This window comes from Corvus hawaiiensis, chromosome 16, assembly GCF_020740725.1.
Source record: "Corvus hawaiiensis isolate bCorHaw1 chromosome 16, bCorHaw1.pri.cur, whole genome shotgun sequence".
Classification (NCBI taxonomy): domain Eukaryota; kingdom Metazoa; phylum Chordata; class Aves; order Passeriformes; family Corvidae; genus Corvus; species Corvus hawaiiensis.
The window spans coordinates 13,038,897-13,062,823 of NC_063228.1; the positions used below are offsets into that span (position 1 = coordinate 13,038,897).

The 23,927-nt window shown below is 43.0% G+C and overlaps 1 protein-coding gene across 16 annotated transcripts in view; it reads right to left on the reverse strand.

The window, feature by feature from the left end:
• Window positions 1–23,927, reverse strand: part of RBFOX1 (RNA binding fox-1 homolog 1) — a 1,119,677-nt gene that overhangs the window by 779,935 nt on the left and 315,815 nt on the right. The window contains exon 1 of one of the 16 annotated variants that reach the window (XM_048320445.1): window positions 5,972–6,087. The exons of the other annotated variants lie outside the window; for them this stretch is intronic. Within the exon in view, the coding sequence (XP_048176402.1) occupies window positions 5,972–5,974 (3 nt within the window). The 5' untranslated portion in view covers window positions 5,975–6,087. Of the gene's footprint in view, window positions 1–5,971; window positions 6,088–23,927 lie in introns of those variants that run through there. 16 annotated transcript variants of the gene reach the window in all.

Genomic DNA, 23,927 nt, shown 5'->3' on the forward strand with positions numbered 1-23,927 from the left:
CACAAAAACAGTGAATGAACAGGGAGGACAAAGATATCAATATTGGTTCTGACAGAGACTACCAACCCTTTTTCCTGGATCAATGCCATTCAACGTTGTCTAATTTCTCTTTCCTCAAACCCTAAATTACCAGTCCTCTACAACACGTGGAAAAACTCAGACACCTAAGAGCCTATTTAACAAAACATATTTAACAGATAAAAGCAGGAACTCAAGAACTGGCCATCCAGAGGAAGAGTAATGCTGATTCACCAGACAAACCACTTTTGTGAGGGATGACTGTCATTAATCATTGAACAGACATAGAAAAGATATGTTTTTTCAAGACAACAAGACAATTACACAATGTTTGATTTTGAAATCCAGGGCTCTGGATCTGTTTGAGGTGCACAACAGACTGTCAGTTTTGTAAGACAACAGCATTACATGTGTAACTTGTTTTCTACGTGTTTCTCATGTGTAAGCTGCAGGAAAGATAAAAAAGCCTTAAAACACCCAAAGGAGAGACCATGGGATGAGCCAAGTCCAAGGAAACCAACTGCACCTGCACTGGGCTTTCCCACCAGGGCAGCACATATGGATTTAGTATTTTATCTCATGTGAAGATGGGGTTGATTTCAACACAGCAAAACTTTTTTTTCTTTAATGGAAGTCCAGCTATCCAACACAACGACCCTTCCTTCCACCTGTACACAAGGGTTCTTCCACCTTCTCTACAGCTGCTCTAACTCTTGGAGTACTTTAATTTGAAATAGTAGCACTTCCTTGTTTAAACCTTGTCCTAAATTTCCCACCCACATTTTCACACGCTCACACTATCACAAAAAATGCATTTAGAGTTGGGAGTGTCTACATCATGTTTGAGTTTCCCGAATTTCTCAGGAAAAAGAAGAAAGAAGTATTTTCAGGCCAGCTTCTTACTGTTCTGACCATATAATGTTTGCTTACAACTAATACAGAGACTGAACTCAGAGACAATAAAATCCTTTGAAAACTTATGGAACCAGCAACCAGGAGTGCAAGTTATTATGGGTGTCCTCATCAAGAAAATTTGTCAGCACACATTCATACTTTATTCGATTCTAGAAAAAATCCAGTGGAAAAGTGATTAATAAATGCCCAAAAGTAAAGGAAAAGTTTGAATCCCAACAACCACTGCAACAGACTCAAATCAAAGAACTACAAAACACACAGAAAGCTGAGAGTCACTGACTCCCCACTTGGGCCATTCCCTTAAGAGTTGTAGCTGATCCTTCTGGGTCCCTTCCAGCTCAGAATACTCTGGGTGTGATTCTGTGTAACTCCAGCTCTCAGTACCATTGCTTTAACACTGAGGAGCTTAAAGACAGCAATTGCTTGGAATGTATTCTAGGCTGCATCATTGAAATTCACATTTTTAGCACTGTAACATCATCTTTCTGCATCCTGAACTTCCCTGGCCAGGAGTTGTGCACTGGAGGGTTGAAGCCAAGCATGTTGGACACAGAAAATCTGTATATTTGTAGTGTTTGAATGCTGGTCCCAGGCAGCTGCACCTGGCCCCGCAGTCAGCCCCGTGATGTTTATCTTCAAGTGATTCAGTTTTGCATGTTTGCCCTTTCACACAGCCGAGGCTTTCAGCTCACCCTGCTGTAACCATGCTCCCCCACACCTTCCCAGCTGAAGCAGAGGTAATTATTTTAATGGATATCAGTTTGCTCAGTCACTTCTACTCAAGCTCCCTGGCTGACTGCAGCCAGTCTCCTGCTGACACACGCTCCCAGTTTGTGGCACAGTGCTTCCCACTCCAGGGAGTTACCTTAATTTTAGGGCACTGAATGGCAGAGGCAGGTCCTAAGGCATCTGTCAGTGTAGAACTCGTATTCACCACGTCCCTTTCAGGTGTTAGCACAGGAACATCATGCTGTTTGGAAACACGGCATTTTGGAACTGCATCCAAAGTTGCAAAATGTTCAGAGTTTTTTAACTGGCTTTGACAAAACTGCCACCGAGCTTCAGTCTTATGTTAGAGACACTTAACCAACTTCTGAAAAATACATGCTTACAAAATAGTTATCAGTTTCTTTCCCCTTGAAACGAGCCAAATCAATACTTCACAAAATACCTTGAATTTTGGAATATTGCCTAAAAACTTCATTTACTCTTCCTTCTGGACAGGATCTCTGCAAAGCACAAAATCTGGAGCAGAAGAAGAGAGATGTTAAACTACACCTCCTTGGCAGAAAATAGTATTTCAAAGTATGGCAAGCCTATTTTTGGCACTTGATGTTGCTTTGCTGGCCAGCTGTAACCTGTCCTGTGAATCCACCACCACCAGCCCTTCCTGCTCTACAGCATTACACAAACTCCAGCACTGCTGCTGCACCACTGTCAACCCCAGCAACCCAGAAGGGATTTTCCAGCTTTCAGTTTACATGCCTTTTTTATTGCATCAACTTGAAGGACACAAATAAAATTATCTAATTTGCAAAAAGTTGTCATTTCTGGCACAGTAAATTTTAGCAAAATAATAGTTATGAAGGGAAAGGGTAATAAGTACTGAGAGCTTCATAAGCAGTTTTTAATCATAAAAGCAGACATTCAGAGAAGGTGATAAAAACACTACCTACTGAGAACATGTGCAAGAATGCACAACATAATGGCATTAGACTCCCCAGAATGAGGATTTGCACTACAAAATAATCATGGGCACTGAAAAATTCAATTATTTAAATAAAAGAACGAAACTACTCATAAGAAAGTGCAACTAAGCCAAGAATTAAAAACAAAGAGCAAGAAAAAATAAAAAAAGTCTTCTCATTAATGACTTGGGCAAAGACCCTCAGAGACAGGAGCTTTCTTCTCTCAGGAAATAGTACAGCTCCAATTTTGCACAATGGTGTCATCAGTTCTGCCACAGATGTTTGTGATTTCACCCTATAAAGAGCAGAAACAGTCAGGACCCCTACTAAATGTTCTGTTTGCCACTTTTTTAAGCCCTGTCTGTCCTCTTGCTTCCTAACCCTTCAGTTTTGTTCACACCCTACTTTTACAAGGCTGTGTGAGACAAGAGGATCCTAATCTCCCACATGAAATGGGAAGGAGTCAAGATCCAAGAATTAAGTAGAGGGAGTTCTGACATGCATAAAACAAACACATTTTTCAGCTACTATATATTCTCCCAGGCTGTAGTATGATGTATTATTCTTAATTACAAAAGATTCGTCTTTTTCAGGTGAGTACACCTTTCAGACAACAACATGCTTAACACAGCCATACCTTCCATTACTGTAAATAATATTTCTTCTTGTGGCCAGCACTTAGGAGTTCTACCCTTTATGGTATATAATGCTTATAGTTAAATTTTAAAATCAGACCATGCCATTTCAAACTACAAGGTGAAAAATTAGCGATGGGGAATTTTTTAACTCAGCCATTGGTTTCCTCTATTTCCAAGCAGCTCAACCTCCTCCAGTGCAAACAGATACTGAACAGCTCTTTGGTCCTGAACGAAGCTTACCTGTCTGCACAAAGAGAGAGCAAGGGTACTATTTCCATTAAATTCCTCCTAAAAACTAGGAAGAAACGTTGTAAATCCAGCATATATATATATATATATATATATATATATATACAGCTGGCAGAGAAGCAGTAGGTCTCCCACAAAGCAATGAAAAAAATACTGAAAGAGACTGACTAGCCATAGCTGAGGGAGAGTTTGCAGGGAATGAGGTAAGATTCTTTAGAAGATGATAGGTAAGAGCATTACCAAGAAGAAAAAAACTCATGGAAAAGACAGCAAAAGCAGTAAGAAAAGAGAAGAATGGGAATACAGCAAGTACATGAAGTGTGCCATTAGGGATGACACAGGTACAAGCTGATCCTGCCTTGGGCAGGAACACGGAGAAGCTGACAACAGGAGTGGAGTGGCTGAGTCCCTTCTGGCCTTGCTATTCCGTGTTTAACTTCAAGGGGGCTTTGTGCAGGGAGCAAGGAGACACTTCAAAAGCCATCAGCACTGGCAGCCATGGCCTCAGGATATAACATTCCCCCTCCTGTGCAGCAGCACACGCCAGAAGGGATTATGCATGGAGTGTGCAGGCATCACTAGAATGGTTCTCAGTGCTGAGAACTGGACCTTGCAGTCATACATGTGCACCCATATTCTGCGCTGGAAACAGAGCACATTATGCACAAGAATTAGCAATCCCACTCTCGTCCTCGACACTTGACTCCTGACAGTATTTCTGTCATTAAAGGGTACCCTTTCCTGAAAGCCAGAACAGCATCTTCATCACGTCAAGGACACCAAGTACTTCAGTTACAAGAACTATAAAAATCATCAACGTAATGTGAATTTTATTCATTATATTTGTCAGCTCTATTACTGATATCAGCTAAGTACTAATAGAAAAAAAGAAATATAGTCTTGATATTAGAAACACAGATTTCATTTCAGGAAATGCTGGATCCTTTGTCTAATGCATTTACCAGAAGAATAAACTGTAAATGAGACTTGGGAAGCCAAGCCTTCAAAGCCTGCATAAGTCGAGTAGATCTTAACTATAATCAGATTTCCTACATAAAAGTAGCTTCCCCAAAACCCAGTAATGCAAAACATTCTAGTAAAAGTAAATAAAAATAAATTTTAAATACCTGTTCTAAATCACTATAATCCTGATAACTGGAGCACGTGATACCAACCACTTTCCTGAAAACTAAATGATCTATTGACATATACATTGGAAATTCACACAGCCCCACTACTCTTCCCAATATATAACTTTTCAAGCAGCTATGACTATTTGATTGCTAAAACTTAATTATTTAATTATGAGGGCTAGCTCTGTTTTAGACTGCAATTCATCCACATCATCGATCTCTACCACAGAGTGACAAAACCTTGCTTTTATTTTTACAGCACACGCAGACAACTGTTCTCAGAGTTCCGAATGACAAATGAAACACACTGTATCTTTCCTCTCTTTAAGTATCGAGTCTGGAGAAGTGAAGCAAGGTACTTGACATTCTCAGGACACCATCAGCAGCGTCTGCTGTGTTTTATGATCTATCTCGCCTTAAACAAACTGAATTTTATTTAAAGTGAAAAAACCAGTCAACACTAAACTTACTTCAGAATGTAACATACTACACGACATTTGCAATTCAGAGAGTAGATAAACAAAAGCTGCAGATTTGGACAAGATCTTTCACACTTCGCTGATGTGAATCACTCCAGTCAAACTTCAGACCACATTCGTTTCACCATCTGCGCGAACCATGTTAAGTTGGCAGCTCAATGTCCAACAGCCACATCACAAATTTTGGAACCGCACGACGTGTGCCACTCTCGCATTGCAAACCCATCTCCCAGGGCAAAGCCCTGCCCCTGCTGAGGGGCGGCATCCTAAAGGAACTGCCTGGACATCTCACACGGATACAGTGTCACTCCACCTGCACTGAACAGGTATTAAGGCAACACTGATACTTCTTTTCATGACAGAGGCATGCAGGAGAAAACGATTTGATGAATCGCCAAAAAAATCAGCAAATGTCATGGACTTACAGGCAGGTAGTTTCCCAGCAGTTCAATATCTGCACTCTTTTAACGAGCAACTCGTCAGAGCCCCGAATGCCCATGCTCCTCGTCGTTCCCTGTGTTTGGGAGCCACCTCCCGTGCCGCCTTTCTGCCCGCAGCCCCTCACACGGCGCTTCGCAGGCGAAAGCGGAGCCAGCGCGGTGCCCCCGACCCGCAGAGCGCCCCTTCCCGCGGGCATCCCTCCGCTCCAGCCCCGGACCCGCGGCTCCCCGAGAGCCCCCCCGGCCGCGCATCCCTCCCCTGCCTCCGCCCGGGCCGCTCCGGGAACTTTCCGGCCGCGGAGCGGGGCGGCAGCAGCCCCCGGGCACCTGCCGGGCTGCTCCGCGCACCTGCCGGGCTGCTCCGCGCCGAGCGGCCCCGCTGCCCCCCGCGCGGCCGCGGCCCAAACTCACCATAAAGAGGCGAGCGGAGGAGAAGGGTCGCGGCGCTTCTCCCGTGCCGGGCGGGCGGCCCCGCCAGGCGAGTGGCAGCGGGACGCGGCTCCCGCCGCAGCCCCTTCCCGCGGGCAGCGCCGCCGCCGCCCTCGCTCACCGCCGCATGCCGCGCCCCCCGCCGCCGCCCGGCTCCCCCCGGGCTCGCCGCGCTCCGGCAGCGGGGCCCCCGCCCGGCCCGCCCGCGACCTCGGCGGGCAGCGGCGAGACCCCGGGGGCGGCCCCGCCGCGGCGGTGGGGGGAGAGGCGGCTGCCCGCTGCGCTGCGCTGCGCTCCGCTCCGCCCGGGCGCGGCCGGCGGGAGCCCCGCACCGGCCGGACACGGAGCTTCCCGGGGCGGAGGCGCTGCCGCTCGCCAGCCGGCGCGGAAAGTGGCTCGGCGGCGGGCGGGCGGAGGTGACCTTCAAGCCCGGCGGGGCGGGCTGGGGCGGGGAGGGGGAGAGCGGCGGGGGAGCCCCAGCGCCGGGGGAGGCGGCGGCGGGGGCGGGATGCGGGTGCGGCGGGACGGCGGCGGCGCGGGGCCCGGGGGGAGCGGGGCTCCCCGGCTCCGGAGGCGCGGCCCCGCCCGGCACTGGCGGCCGCGCGGCGGCGCCCGGGAACCCGCGGGGCCCGAGCGGGGCCCGCCCGCACCTGCGCCCGCACCGGGGAGGGCTCCGGCGATGGCTCCGAGGGATGCTCGCGGCCGATGCCCACGGCCGGGCGCTCCGCCGAGGCGGAACCTTCCCGGGGCACCGGCGGCGCGGTCGCAACTTTGCATTCCCGGGGTTCGTCCCGGAGAGCTGCGCTCTCCCCCAGCCCGTGCGGGCAGCAAACACACGCACAAAGCGGCAGTGGGGAAATTGCTGATTAAAACGATGGCCTTGGCGTTCCCCAGCCATCTCTGCCTGCTTCCTTCCCCTTCCTCTTGCCCAAAGGAAACCAAATCTTACAAGAATTCCAATGCTCACCTAATGAGAAGAGCACCGCAGCATTCCTAAACGCATGGATTACTGTTAAATGAGGCTGACAGCAGCTATTGACGACAAAGTTTGGGGGGAAAAAATAAACATCAAGAACTGTCAGAACACTGCCTTGTCCTTCTCAATACATTAGGTATTATGCCTGTAGAGATCAAACGTTTTTGTGCTGCTCAACCTTCAGCTGCAATAAATTAATGCCACTGAGACTTACTCCAATATGTAAACTGGTATCAATTACAGATGGGGAGCGTCAGGATCAGACAGATGTGCTACCCCCTGTGAGGAGGAGCTGGGAGTTGTTTTAAGCATGGAGATGGAAATGCAAACCAGTTAACAATCAGGTGATAAGGGGGAGGCAAGCTTTAAATCATAGGCATGTGATCCCTTAAAAAAACTTTTTATGAATAATCTCCCGTAAACTTCTTCATCTGTGCAGAAAATAAATACAGCCAAGTATTCATAAGTTGAACTGCAGTTCCCACATCTATCAGGTATAGAAGTGCCTCAAAAGCACGTATCTGTATCCCTCTGCCTCTCCTGATGGATTTGGGGCTTGGCCTATTTCTGCTGCTATTTTAAGGCCCAAGGTGTGATCCTGGATCCCCTAAATACGTAACTCAGTGGAACTGCTCGGGAATGTTCCTTTACCAAGGCACACCAGTTTACGAAGCTGGATTATGTCAAACAGTAACTTCAGAATTAATCATTCCTCATCAAACATGAAGCAGTGTTTAATGGCTGGAAAATTTTACTCCACCTCGTTAAAATCTGTCAGATTACTGAGAGGTACAAAGTTACTCCAAGATTTGTTTTCATGAAATTATCAAGTTATCCCAACAGATTCTCTCAAAACGTATGTCCCACTCTGTAGGCCGATCCCTATGAAGTTCATATAAAGATCCTTGGATGGATCTTTGAATCCACCCTGTGGGTTTCCTTCACTTCTCTTTTCAGCCTTCCAATTCACTCCAAAATCAACACAAAGAAGGCAATGGGAGGCTTATGTCCAACAAGTGTAAACTGGAGGTCAAAACATTACATTACACTGAAGTTCTTTAAATCACTAAAAACTTATTGTACAGTTGGTAACATTACTCTGCAGTTCAAGATATTTAAAGCCATATTTACTAATCCCTCTAGGAGAAAGTGATGCTGGTAGAAGGTTAGCGAGTAGAAATGAAACACAAGGCTGGCAACATTTCATTAGTCTTCCTTAATTTGTATATTTAGGCCCTCTTGTAAGAAAATAATTTTCAACATTTTGATTAAATATGACTGACTGCATCGATAAGTTTGCCATGTGGCCCAATACCTCCTACTTTGTCAGCAGTTTTTAAAGACAAAACTAATAAAAAAAGACCTGAAAAAGAAACTTCCATGTAAAAAATTTCCACCCTTTGATGATATATGCTGATGTAGTATGAGGCAAACTTTCTTCCTGGTGATATTTTTGCCATTAGGTTATTTAGGCTAAATCCTCGCTCACACAGAGGTGCCCACTGAGTGACTCGGAGGAGTCAGAGTCTCCTGCCCATCCACTCCATGACCATGAAGCCCCAGGGTTATGAAAGAGAGCAAGAAAGGAAAGGCCATCCAGTACCTTCTTCCCACGTGAAGCAGCCCAGAATTCATCCTCATCTCCAAATATGTGACTTTCAGGGCAGCACCAACACAAAGGTTTTTAAGTATCTCAATTTCTTCCCAAATCTGACCTCTAGTGTCTCATTATCCACTCCCCCTGTCTGGACAAAGCTGGAAGTATTTCTCCAGCCAGCTGGCAGTCTCCAGAATGAAGAATTTAAAACTATTCTAATGTGCTAAAATAATAAGCAGCTGAAGCTCACACAAATAAACCAAACCAAAATCCTTCATAAAAGAACAAAAATCTCATGAACTGGACTTAATAAAGAGTTTTCTTTATGCACTCCAGTGTTCCTGTTGATTAGTGAATACTCACTGGAGTGTTGAGAGCTCCTCACAGGATTAGAACTAAATCAGGTGCAGGTGTGCATTCCTTTGATCTGTCCTTGATTAGAGAATCAGGTGTGTGTTAAGTGACAGGATGAGAGCTTGTCTTTTGGAGCCTCAACACCCACATACTCCTTTTGTACAAACCCTGTCAAAAAGGTTCCCTTGGCTTATTTTTCATATCTGCCTTCCCTTTGTTCCCCTCACATGAAAGAACCCTGAACTGCAAGTCAGATCTTTCTTAAAAGAGCTCCTTCATACTCCAAACTTTGCCATCAGTATGATATAGAGGCTCCCAGCTGGGGTTAAAGTTCTGGTGGAAGAAATAACTTTGGATGAGAAGAAAGGAGACAGAAACCATGAGCAGAGAGAGAGAAGCCAGCAGAGGCAGCATCAATCTCACATGGCTCAGTGGCAGAGCAGAGAACAGCACCCAAATGTTGCTTTCTGTTCCAGAGCTCCAGGCATTACAGTATTTCCTTTCCTAAACATGATGTATCCAAAGGTACCTGCCTGTGTATTTCTTACACAGGAACCACCTTCAGAACGGGACCTTGCTATTTATTCAGCTTTGCAATGAACAGAACATTTAAAGCATTTGATAAAAAATAATGTTGGTGATTCCACCCCAAAGTTATAATCGTGTAAAGCCACAATTCTCAGTCATTTCTGTAGGAAATACTTACAAAGAAAATACACAAACTTTAATATAATTGTCTAGTCATGCACTTAAAAAGTTGCTTCAGAAGGAGACATTTTCCAATTTAATGTAAATTATCCATGGCAAGAGAACAAAATAAAGGGCAAGTAGCAAATGGCTCCATTGAAACACAATGTTTTGAACATTCCCAGTCAGGGATTAACTCTTATAAAAATTGTTTAAAATTTCTTTTCTGAATAAAAGCCTATTTAATGTTTTCTTAAGTTTGGAAACCTTTTTCTCTTTATAGTAAAACATTTTGTGAGTTTATTTCCAAATTTGGGAACTGGTGTGAGGTTGTTCTAACCAAGAAATCTCAAGAACACAGATCTATGGCATGTGGGAGAAGAACTGGAGGTGAAAGAGGATTTATTGGAGAAAATAATTGTTCTGAACAGCAGACGGTCAGTCCTGCAGATGCTGTATCAAAAGAAAAAAAAACAAGAGAAAAGTGGTAAAAAATGTATTTAAAGTCTTTAAAAATAAAGCTTCCTGTATTTGTAAGGAAGATATAAATAGTACATACATATTTAATGCTTTAAAAATTCATATTGTATTTACAGCAAACAACATCTCCAACACATCCACATCCACTGTGATTTATTCCTTCTGGGTGAGGCTGCTCAGGCCATTTCCAGTGGGAAGGGAACACAGAAACCATTTGCAGTAAAATTTGTGAGCTTCAGGGAAAGAATTTGTGGTGGATGTGTCACAAATTTCAGTGCCACAAATACTTGATGAATGGTCTTCAGAAAAATCATGCATTGGTCCAAAGCTTGGTGACATTCCATTGGCAGTCAACACTTTGGACATTAACAGGAAGTGTAGCCTTAAACAATCTGGGGAAAGATGGTTTCTGGATTCTTGAAATTTGTGACAAAAAGGACACAAATGTAAGGAAATTAACAAATCACCTTCAACACACAATAAACATGAAAAATAATGTGTACCACTCTGTACATGTACTGTGCTGATGGTGTGGGGGTTTAGTTTAACTTCAGATTTCTTCAGTTCTTTTAAATTCTTGGCAATTTAAAGTGTCTTGAGCACTTTTTTCTGGAGGGTGTGTTGTAAGGAGTGGATAAGGCCAGTTGCACTGGGTGTGTGTGGTGGGGGGGTTAGATTAGTGAATCTGCTTAGATTGGATTTGTCCTTTGCTTGGGCTTTGTGTATCAAATACTGGCATCTGAATAGTTTAATGCTTTTGTCTCCATGTCAGAAGAAAGAGTTGCTACCTTTTTGTTCATGTAGTTCTAATCAGGAGAATAATTCTGGGATATTTGGCCCACACTTTAAAGTTATTATTACATTTAAGTTTCAGATTTCAGTCATACATAATAAAATGAACTACATTGTCACATAGATTTAACATCACTGAATTAGAAATTCATAGCTATTTAGTGAAATCTTTGAGTAGAAAGATAATACTTCTATTTTTAATGCCCTAACAGCAATATCTTCATGTGCTTGTATCTACATATCTATAAATTTGAGAGTTTCCCACTTATTTGCCTGTGATAAAATGTTAATCTCTTTCCTTTCTCCAGGGAGCTGTAATTTTCCTCTCCCCTGACTTTGACTTATAGCCTATGTACAACTTCTCTCGAAGAAACATCTTGAAGAAGCAACCGCGTGCCCAGCTCCCCGGCATCTCCTGGTTTTTATCCATCTGCTTTATCTCCAGGTTATTTTGGGAGCACCTGGGGATCAAAGGCCGTTCACATAGGGCTGATGGCTCGTTGCTTTCTATGTGGTAAAAAGGTCAGGCTGCTTTAGGTGACCTTTCTGCTGGGAAAGCTGCAAGTCTGCGTGCTGTCTTTTTGCTGTCCTGTATGGAGGGATTGCTTCACAGATTAAACACGGTCAGGTTCTGCATTTCCCTTTCTGTTTTCAGTTCCTTTTATATTTAGGCAGAGCTATGGAAGTGTTGAAATGAATTGTTGGAAGCAATGACATCAGTCTTTCTCTCTTACAGATGAGACAGTTGCTACTGAAATAACCAGGGCAGGACTCTGGAACATTTTAATCCAGTGCCATCTCCAGCTGACTCCTCAGGATGTCACCAGCCACTTCCCCTTTCTCTTCAGCTCTCCACTGGTTTTCTTCCCTGTGCAACGAGGACAATGATCCTGGGTTTCCTTGTAAAAGAGCTACCAGATCCCTTAGCTGTGACCACAGAGCCAGGCTCCTGAGGAATTCCATGTCAGCCAGCGTGAACCATGCAGCTCTTGGGCCAAGGAGCAGGTGTGACTTTTAAAGTAAATACTGCAGATGCTGCAGAAGGGGCTTTGTAGCTCTTGTCATAAATATGGGAACCTTGAGGGACCAGAGGGAGTAGTCATCTGCTCAGTGGTGATTCCTGTGGGAGTTGGAGAGTCTGGTTAAGCAATTTCAGAAGATATTCAGGGTCTGTTTGGTACTCTGAGATGTCTTTAATTTTTACATTGCCACAACAGGGTTCAGAGCAACTGAAGGACTGACAATTTTTGTGGTTTCCCCAAGTGCAACTTTTTTGATCGTGCCACAACTAATAAAATATTTCATGTAGAATCATTTGTACAGGTTTGGAGGTACTTTTTCCATACTTGCAGACTTTGCAGTTTACTCTTTCTAGAGCTGTCTGATCCCACTGGCACCTGTGACACCCTCAGAATGTGCTAATATTTGCACCACAACCTCGGACTTTCCACCCTAAATTTGAGGAACTCGTTGACTGACATCTGCATTTACATCATACAAAATTTAAAATTCCTTTTTGCAGTGTTAATTGAAATACTGAAAGACAGAATTTGGGAAAACCTTTTGTGAAGACTGCTTGATTCTCAATCCCTTAGACCAAGTTTCTATCAAGTCTTTGTAGTTCTATCATCTGCCCCTCAGCCTAACAGCATTTGGAATTAGTCCAGAACTGAAGACTGCAAATCCTGGAGTGTGGACTAACATAATTGAGAACCACTTGCCTAACATCACACATGATTCTATGTTTGCAGCAGAGAAAGGATTTAAAACAGTTTTATCAACAACAAATAACAGGGAAGCTGTTGGTTAGAAAAGAGAAAGAAAAATAAATTCCCTGAAAATAATGAAATATTTTCCAAACCTTTCATTTGTGAATCCGTATTGCTTCAGATAAAGAATCAAGCTGGCAAGTGGCCCATTATAAATAAGAAAGAGGAAAAAGCCTGCAGAGGTGTGTTCACTCACTTTTAAGGGTAGAAACTCCCAGAAAATCCAAGAGCTGAAAAAATCAGATCTGCCAGAATCTCTGACTTTTGGAACTAAACTACAGTTACAGAAATAGGTAATTTATTTCTAGTATTTTTATCACTAATGTATTCACATCTCTGCTCTCATATGCGGAATATATATTAGATTCATAAAAATGAATTGAAATTTACTATTTCCTGGATTATCTTATTCCAGTTAAACCCTTGATTCATAAGGCAATTGCTGAAGATAAATAGAACTTCATGAATTGTTCATAAACTGCACAAATTCGCAAGTTAGAGATGAAAAATGTAAGCCACACAACCCTTCATCTGCAGGCCACAAATTCGAGTCCAGGTTTGAGATCAGCAGCGACCACGATCCATTTTCATCTTATCACCTGAAGGCTTTCTGGTAGCATTTGTGAACTCAGTTTATTCCCTCAGCTCCATCTTTACAGGATAAGTGGCCACATAAATAATTCACTGGAACTTGTCAGAAACAAGAAGTTGTGAAATGTAAAGTCTCCTCCATCCATCCAGCTGTATAAGCAGCACACAGGAGCTAATTTTCTAACCTTTCACTAAGCTTTGCATGGAACTAGACACAGAGGAGTTCTTTCACATTTTTAATAAACCAAAGCTCCTCAAATATCAATTCTTTCTAATAATATGCTCCCTAGAAATACCACTTTTGAGGTTTTTCTGTTCTTTATTGCAAAATTATTAGGAAAACCTTCTCACCAGGGACCCTTGGCTATGTAACTGTTACAAAAAAAAAGCTTCTCCTTCCCTGAGTAACTTTGATGTTCTGTTGTTCGAGGGGAGCAGGTCAGAGTCAGATTTACTTAGAGAAAGCACAGAGGGGGCAGGGGGGACATGGCACTACTCATTTTGGGCTTTTCATGGTTTTTTGCACTGTGGGTTAGATTAATGGGAATTTTAATGTCATGTGAAACCTTAAACATTTTTTAATTGCATGAGAGAGAAAACGTGAGGACTATCATCATGTCCCGTGTCTTGGCAGCACTCTGGCCATGACTCCTAGGAGAAGACAGAATAATAGAATCATGGAATGGTTTGGGTTGGAAGGGACCTTAAAACCATCCCATTCCACCCCCTGCCATGGGCAGAGACACCTTCCACAGACCAGGTTGCTCAGAGCCCCATCCAACGTGGCCTTGAAACACTGGAAAAACACAAGAGAGCCACTTGATCTGCAGCAATTTGGGTCTAATGACTTTCAGCCCATGATGTTGTGAACGCCAACTCCTCTGCAGTGTTGGCTGAGATGAAGGAATGCTGAAGGCCACTAATGCTTCACTGGAGTCTGTACTAAAAAATAAGTCCACATGGATAGTCACTGAGTTTATTTCTGTAACTACAGCTACTGAATTAGTGTTTTAAATAAACCAGATTTTTACAGGATTTTATGGCAACTTAAATACTTTGCCCTTGTGTAATCTGTTAGAAAATCTTTTCTAAGAAAGTGGTTGAAAGTAGGCATTTATAATTTGCTTATCCTACCATCACACTATGACCTTAATCAAACAGATGTAGGATTTGTGCTTTAGGACCAGCTTGCACCTGCACAGAAAACCGTGTCCAGTGCCCTCCTTTTACCCCCATTCACTGCAGTAATTCATGGGCTTAGAAATTATAAATTACAACAGATTTGCTCTTCTACTGCTGTGAAAATTTAGCCTGCAGGTAGCCACTGGTAACCCCCACAGTCTGAGAATCATCCCTGTGCCAAAGGTTATAATTAAAAAAACCAACCAAACAACAAGGAGCACTCCTTAAGACACTTGTGCCTACAAAAGGACTCAGCACACAACCATACAATATCAGGAAAAGTTATACAGCCCTGGATATTTCAGCTGTACCTGCCTCACTAAAGGCACTGCTTTTTTGGGAAGAATCGTGTCAAAATAATGAGCCAAAAGTGACAATAGCCATCCTGCAGCAATGTCACAGCCCTCAGTGCTTTGATACATGCTAAATGTCTTCTAAAATGTATTTACAGCCAGCCAATGACTACAGAAAATACCACATCAATACACAGATCAAGCTGATGCTTAATATGACTTTCCAAACAACCTTTGTCAGTTGCCTTTATGCAAATAAGGGCCACATGTTAATTGCTTTAAATATTGTAAGGGATTAAGCAATTACGGGTTTTTATAGAATAGAGTCAATAAAAAAAAATACTCTCTTTTCAAGTCTACTACATTAACTTAATTACGAGATAAAGTGTTAATGATCCTGTAGTAATTTTTCACTGTGAACAAGGCAGATGTACAGGCTGACCAGGACTACGGTAACAGGAATTTCAGTGGGAGTTCAACTGGGTACCTGCTGCTGCAGAAAGCCCTTCAGGTTACAAGTCATTCCTTGAGGAAACGAGTTTTTCAAGCTGGCATAGCAGTAAGAGCTTCCAAAGGGCTTTATCCTTTTCACAATGAGAGGTAGGACCCTAAACCACTTCAGAATTTTACAGGTTTTATACAAAACCTCACTTGATTAATCTCTATCAGACTCTACAAGGTTGTGACTAACTGTGAGGGGCCACTACTAATTTTGGTTATTAACCTCATTTGATAGAAAGATAATCTGTTTCTCCATTAATGTTAATCCCTTTAAAATATTTCTAGTGGTTCTCCCATTAATCCATGCCCTTTATTTGATGGCAGGGGAACTAATTGCAGAGTAAGATAATGGTTTGTATGAGTATGTCTGGCAAAAAAAAAAAAAAAAAAAAAGAACTTATCTTTAAAAGGAAGATTTTCTTGAGAGAGGAGGATTTAAAACTTTTGTTTCCTAGGCCTAGAAAGGGGTGGGCTATGACCCCTGCATAGGGATTCCTAGGTGCAAGTCACCAGAAGCATATAAAACCAGGGTTTATGGTGTATTCTTACACCAAACATGTTTAAAATCCTTCAGCACTATTCAAATAAAACCAAACCTCGATGGGTAGATAATAATTCCCTTGTAGCTGCTGAGAAATAGGTGTTTGTAACACGATTTCTCCTCCCTTCTTTGTTCAACACTGAGCTCGTAGAATGGCAATGGGAAACTGGCATTTGCTGGGATTTGGTGAATGTGGGGACCTGCTGGTGTAAATATTTAGCTCAGTTAATAAAACAGATGTAACACTCTGGACCGTGTGACAACAGCAACAAAGACCTTGTGCAAGGGCCGTTCGTTTCAGCAGCATTTCGGGAGCTGGTGTCAGCTTCGTTTTAAACCCAGCAACAGAACCATTGATTTAATTAGGCAGAAAACAATGAAAAAGGCACAGAAATTGATTTGGGATGTAGAAAGTACAAATTTTTGGTGAGATTTTTCCCCTGAATTTCTCATTCATGCTTTCTTTAATACTGCCATATAAGTAGCTTTGTTTAAATTCCCATGTTAACACACAGAAAAACTGGGAGACTTCCTGTACCTATGAACTGCTTCCTCAACATGCAGGAAAAAATGTCAGAAACTTTCATGAGGGTTCTCAGGCCTTCTGGCACAGCTGGGAAGGTCAGGGTCAAGGCCTGATCTCCTAGTGCTCCATGCCTGACGTGTTCTTTCCCAAAGGGTTTGCACAGAGCACACAAAACACAAGGCAGAGGATCCGTGTTTAATATAAGCTGTTCCTAAGCCTTAATTTGTCATAAATGGCTAAGTAAAGTGAATGGGAAAGAGCAAATCAGACCCCAAAAATCCTCTCTGACGACCTCTCCTGCCAGATGCCACCCCTGGAGGCTCTCACCTCCGAGAAGCACATAAAGCCACGTCAATCCAACACAGCAGTGAATCCTGTTAGGAAACAGTTTGGGGGCTGATAACACGGGGTCGTTTTTGATGTAAATTGTGCAAATCAGCTGAGGTGAAGTCCTTCATTATTGCAAATGACTGCATTATGTGCAGCACCCACCAGATTTATCACCACAGCCGCACATTTGCTGTCACTCGCTCTGAATGAACTTTGCACTTCCCTGCATTTATCTGTGTCCCACAGGTGCCACTGACCCTGTCCCTCTTCCCTCTGCCTGAGCTGACCGTGGCTCCCTGGGAAAGCTCACTGCATTTTGGAGAATATTGTGTCCTGATTCTGTACTCAGGGTACTAAATCTGTGTTTGAAAGAGACATTTGCCCACATACCAACAGAGTAAAATGGATTCCATAACAATCAGCCTTTGCCCATTAGGTTTAAGAATCTATGCAGATTCTCCAGTGAGGCGTAATTCTTCCACAATACTAAAAAAATCCCTCTCCCCTTACCCTTTTCTTGACTTTTAAGCTTTTAATGCCTTAAATATAAAATTCCTGCACTCAACCTCTTTATCTACATCTTTCTTCGTTTCTCTATTTCATAACAGCAGCTTCATTCCCTTGTATTTTACTCTATTTTACATCCTTCTTTTCCCCAAGCCACCTCTTATGAATTGAGTGCCAAGAGTGAAAGCTCCACCATTTCAGCGCTCCTGAAAGTCCAGAAGTTCAGAAGACATCTCATGATTTATGTATTTTCATCGAGCGTTCTTCACCTTCTGCAAAGTGTCAGAAGATAATGAGGTGATGAAAAGTTTGTGAAACGGGATGTGAGAGGCCATGTGTCAGACATCATACCCCACTCACAAGTCCCCTTCATATTCCCCTTTGCCATCAAACTAGTCCAAGGTTTCCAGCTAAAGGACCACAGCAGGAGAAGACTGGACTTTACCTCGGTAAATAAATGAGAAACTTTGATGTGAATAATGTGTTTACTCTTTTTTGGTTATCTTTAGTGGATATGGTTCATTTCTACCATGGAAAAGATTGAAAACTCATGAATCTCACGATTTCCATAATACTGTTTTCATAAACTTTTCCAAGGAAGGCTCAGAAGTCCCATGAACCATCTGAAGTGAATTCCTGAGCCTAAGTACCAGTCCTGGAACTGAGGGAACACATGATCTACCTCACAGACTTTTGGGAACACAGATGAACTCAAGGAACCCATAGAATTTTTCTATAAAACCCACCAGGGCATCACCAAGGTAAGTCCAAGGCACCACCAGCTTGGCCAACAGGCTCAGCTCTGTCCTGTGATGGGGCTGTAGGAGCTGAATGGAACCAGTTTTGGGGTTATTTCATAGCCTTTCCATAGTAGTAGATGGAAAACCACCTTCGACAGGTCAAATTAACAAACAATCCCTTCAGAGATTTAGCAATGCAAAAGAGGAAGTTGCTGTCCTAAACCAAAAATGGAGTCATATGTAAAATTGAATTCCTGTATTTATTTTTTTTGACAGTTTTTTTTAGAAAGCATTGGAAACCGGCAACTACAAACTTAGGAATCATTGAAGTATTAAAAACTACTATTAAACAGTTTCCAACGTTGATCATTATCTGAAAATCATTTAAAAATGCCCAATTATAGCTGAAATTAATTCCTATATACTGTTATTCACCATCATTTTTGCTTCATGAAATCTGATTCCAATCTGAGAAGATTCTGCCTTGTTATACCTGCCAGGGTAGACCCAATTTCTTACAGCCATGACTGTGCCCTCACAGCCAGTTTATGACTTCATCATGCTGTCAGAGAATTCCTATCATATTTATACAGCTGTAGAAAAATAACCCAGAGCAGTTCTAAAAAACCTTCAAGCCGTAAACCTTTCTAAATTAATGAAAAAATGACCATATTATCACATTATTAAAATACATATACTTACATCTGCTCGCTAATAGTTTACAATTCTGCTGAGGTTTGCATTCATGAGATGCAATGAACAAAACTGCTATAAATTTTAAAGGAATTTAAAATTATTTTACCACAGCCTGTTAATAATAGAAAGACTATTCTTTGAAAGTAATAGAGCAGAAAAATAAGGCTAGATCTTGTCTCAGGTCATATAAACCATCATTTAAAGACTATCAGTGTGTTGTGGTTGTTAGAGGCAGTGACACAAAACTAATTTATGGTGACCAGGCAGAAGGCATCCAGCTGGAGAAATCCTCCCCAATAATCAATGACAAAAGAGTCACCTCAGCCGGGTTTTCACTGCAAACTAAGACAGCAGCAGTACACGCTGCTTTCCCCACTGATTCCCCTGTCAGAAAGGGAAAGGTTGGAAGAACTAATTAAGCCTGAAATTATGTAGCATCATAGAATATTTGCCCATGATGCAAGTGATTCTGATCCAAAGGTAATGAATACATTTGAGGAAAACTGTTTGAGGAGCTGTTTACCAAAAATAAAGCAGAGCCTACACTGGCAAATCCCCCTCTGCTGCTCAGCTCCAGATGATCTGCTGCTGCTCAGCTCAGCAGAACGGGGCTTGCACCACTGACAGGAAAACCTGTCCTGTAACACTGACACAAGAATTTGGCCATCTATTTCAGAGATTCAGGCCTGCTAAGTTGTGTTACATGGAGAGGGTCTTTGCAACACAGCTCCAGCACGTCTTTACTTTCCTCCTGGCCTCCACCTTCATGCCATGATCCCACAAGAAAGTTTCTAAAATACAAATCACATGAACAAAAGAATAGGAAAACTCACAGGAAAATAAGCAAAGAGAGAATCCTGGAATGGTTTGGGTTGGGAGGGACCTTAAAGCCCATCCCATCCCACCCCCTGCCATGGGCAGAGACACCTTCCACTATCCCAGGGTGCTGCAAGCCCTGTCCAGCCTGGCCTTGGACACTGCCAGGGATCCAGGGGCAGCCACAGCTGCTCTGGGCACCCTGTGCCAGGGCCTGCCCACCCTCACAGGGAAGACAAAGCCCAGTGGTCAAAGGCACCCAAATTCTATTTCTGTAGAGGCAATTGCCCTTTGTTACACACAGACAAATTTTCCAAGAGGTGGGAAGCCTCTAGGGGAAGGAGAAAAATAAAATTGTGTTTTCTTTGAAAGCCTGCACTGTCTTTGGAAGGTCCTAGAAATGGGAGACATCAAAGTTCATGTTCCCTGTAGATGCTTTGGTTTGTGTAGGTAGCCAGCCCAGGCAGACTGGGTTGCTCAGAGAGCAAGAGAGACCAGGTGAGAGGAGGAACCACCTCCTTGAGCTCCATCCTAACAAAAGGAACTTCTCAAAGAAAGACATCCTTTTTTTTTTTTTTGAAGAAACAATTTCTGTGGTTGTCACAAAATCTAGGGGTTTCTATACACAGGGCTTAGAGAGAAGCAAGGGCACAAGTCTAGCACAGTAACAACAGATATTGGCAGCAGCTCCCCAGTTTGCCCAGCAGCAGCCACAGCTGGAGTGGCACCACACAGATCACGGCTTTCTCCTTCAACACTGAATCCTGGGTCACACACGAGAAATTCACCACTAATTCTCGTTTAATACGGAACCCGTAACAAGTTTTGGTTGGCACTGTTCCACAAAGGAATTAAATATTTTCACTGCGAGAAAAGAATATGTTAAAAAAAATAAATTGAACAAAGGCTGCAGTGGAAGCACGAGGCACCAACCCTTACAGTAATCCTATGGCTTCTGTCCTGTTCCCACTGATAAATTTATTACAAATGTGTAGGCATGAACTGCAGCAGAAAATTTCATGCTTATATTGATGAGATTAATGGACTATTATCTCATTTCCAAGATTACTTAGAATTGATTTTATGGCTCCTTTCCTCTCATGGGTTTCAAGCTCTGATTAAAGAAAGGCCTTGGCTATAAAACCAATGCCTGAACTTTGCCAAATTTGAACTTGTTTCCACACAGGTTTTTTTGTTGGAAGCATAGTCACATTTTAAGAAAGCATTTGAAAGAGCAAAAACCACATTTCTGTAGTGTTCTTCCTTTTTTCTTTTTCTTTGGCACTAAAATGCTCTGAGGAATGCAGCAGCAAGGAGCCTGGTGCTGATGCTGCCTCCCAGCAGTACATCATGGCAATGGTGCTTTCAGGGGAGGTTTTAAGGGTAAGGGGCTTTAATGGTGCTTTCCTCAGTCAGCACCAGCACCAACCCCACAACAGAGAAAACAGCCCTGCACACTCCGTACTGACTTGAAATAACACTCTCATATGGCAGCAGCAAAGCTGAGAACCTAGACTTGGGATCTAGAGGCATAATTATCTACATGGTAAATAAATAAATAGAAAAAATGGCATCTGTGTCGCTCTAATGTGCCTCCACAGGAATGAAGCACAGGATCTTCTCATGGTGCACACGCAGCTTGAAGATTACTGCTGGCTTTGGGAGCTTGCCTTGTCTGTGGCTATAGTTTTTAAATGGTACACAACTCCACTGATTAAAACTGGAAAAAATGTTTTGCTATTTTCATCCAGAAACAATAGTATGTCATTGCTAGCTGATAGAGAAGCAGAGTGAAATGTAAATGTACAATAGAACTACATTCCCAATGTGATAGTAAAGAAATCACTGTAATATCCATCTGGTCCTATCACATATTTGGCCAAATATAGCCCTTTCTATAGTACATTATTTTTATTTACTATCTGTTACACAAACATACTAGAAATGCTTATATTCCTTTTTCTATTTCTCAGCATACAATCACAACTAGTTTTAAAAGTAATTCTGAAAAGAAGCCTAAAATGACTGATAGAATAATCTCTTTTAATTATCCCTCAATATATTTATATACTATTATTATATATTATAATATTATATATATTATTTAAATACAGCCCTATGTTTATATAGCTGTCCACTGATGTGGTCCTGCAGAAATAAAATTTTTACAACCAGTTTGAAGAAAGTTGGTTCTAGACAAATACCAGATTTAAGAATAAAACTTGAAAGAGAAAGGTGGGGCAAATACTTTGCATTTTGTGCAGAAGTTCTCGAGCCTCGAGGGTTTGAACCCCCCCTGCCTGTTCAATAAAAGAAGGTTGCTCAGACATTGGCACCCCCACCCTGCCCACCCGTGCCATGTCCTGAGGTGGGACTTGCTCTGTATCTCCAGAGGAAGATGTTTGATAACTCAGGGTGTCGCAGCAATTGCAGCTTGCAAGGTACAAATTCCCCTCTCTCAGCTGAGCTCCAGGCCTGGGGAGAAGTCATTTCATAAACACATCTAATCAAATTCTGCTCAGTGTCTCAGGCAAATTGAAGGCAGACAAGTATATTCAGAACAGGCATCTGAAATGAATTTCACATATAAAATCAGTCTAACAACCTAAAAAAATAATGCATTTGGTGACTCATCTGGATGTCAGAACATCAAGAACTCAGGGAAGGGAGGGACTGGAATAACTAAGTCCTGAGAAGTGCAGGACACGTGAATGCAAACTGCTCAAGGAATGTCCCCATCCCTCTGCTCAGGGAGGAAGGAACAAACAAAGATTCCAGAGTGCAGAAGGACACCAGGGAAGATGGAAGAAATAAAAACTATGCATCAAAGTCTTATGGAAAAAAAAAACTCATCCTTTCCTGTACAATTGAGGATAAAAAGACTTAGAGACACGTGACAGCAAAAATACATGAGAAAAGTAGTCACTGTATTTCTGAGAGAGATACTCACTTTAATATAGTGAAGAGCCTGATAATAGATAGTATTACAGTCTAGATTCTCCTCAGAGAACTGTTCCTGAGATACAGCCTTGCTCTATCACACTTGCCATCTCTTCCACATAGCAATCCCATGTGCCATCCTATCATTAAATGACAAAAATTAACTTTAAATTGAGCTTACCTGACAGAAAAAGAAAAAAAAATCCTTCTAGAGTAAAAACCTTCATTTGGACAGCCCAATCTGATAATGGAAAAAATGCCTCCTTCCTAAAGGCAAAAGATGATAAACAAGAGAGACATAGATTCTCAAAGATCCAGCCTTATTCTAATTCCAGGGTTGTAGAACAGTGCTTAGGGTTGAAAAATACAGTAGGACTTGCTAAATTTCTGAGTTTTAACATTCAGCCCTGAACTCTCCTGTAGTCAGAAAAGCTCTGTCCTTTAAAAAGGTGAATATTAAATCAGACATCATTTTTTCAGTCTTTGTTTTGACAGAATTATGAGCCCATTACTAACAAAGAAAATAACTGAATATAAAAAAGCCTGTGAAGTTTTAGAAGAAAATTGTTTAGCGAAACAAAGCTGAGCTCTGATTGTATCTTTGGATTACATTTTTTTTTGTCTGATTTAAAAGCAGCAGAAATAAAAATTACAATGCAAGGTCAGCAGTGAATGAACAATGAAACCACACCTCTAGATCCATGTCGAGGCACAGGAGAAGCCGTCTTCATCTCCCGGATATGATGGGCTGACCTTGCCTGGCTGCCTGAGGCTCACCCAGCCACTCTCTTCCTCCCTCTCCTCATCAGGACAGAGGACAAAATAAGATGGAAAAGCTCAGAAGTCAAGATTAAGACAGTTCAGTTACTGTCACAGGCAAAGCAGACTCGAGTGGGGGGAAGTTAATTTAATTCATTGCTAGTTTGAATGGTGGGAAACAACAAAAAAAAAACCTTCCCCCCACCCCACCCTTAATTTTTTCCCCAGGTTCCACTCCAGTCCTTCATTCCCAGCTCCTCTCCCTCCTCTTCCCTAGAGCTGCACAGAGGGATGGGCAGAGCCCAGGTGATGCTCAGCCCGGAGCTGCTCCTCTCTGCTGCTCCTTCTCAGTCTCGTTCCTCCCTGCTCCAGCACCGTGTCCCCAGGGGCTGCCAGGGAATCCCTGCCCGGTGCCTGCAGCCCATCCTGCCTCCTCCTGCTCTCCCCAGGAGCTCCAGGGCTGTTCTCCTCACTCCTCAGGCAACTCGTGCCCTTTGTTAACTCTTTTCCCGGAGGTGGGAAATGCTCAGCCGTGTCCCGTGGTTTGTGTCGGTTTTGTTGGCAGCAGCCCCGCGGTGCTCGTTTCGGGTCTGTGACCGAGCAGAGCTGTGCTGAGGGATGTTCCCTCCCTGCCGAGCAGTGTTGGCACAGCCTCCAAGCCTCTGCCATTCCAGCAAGGAGCTGGAATGGGACACAGTCAGGATTCTGTCCCCATCCCACCGTGGGGTGAGGGAGGGGCCAGGCTGGGGCTTTATCTGCTGGCCGAGCTCAACCCACCATGCCATATTTCTGCTCACAAAACTTCTGAAGAGCCAGATGCCCGAGATTCCTCCCCCAGTGCCCCAAACCTCAGCTCCTGTC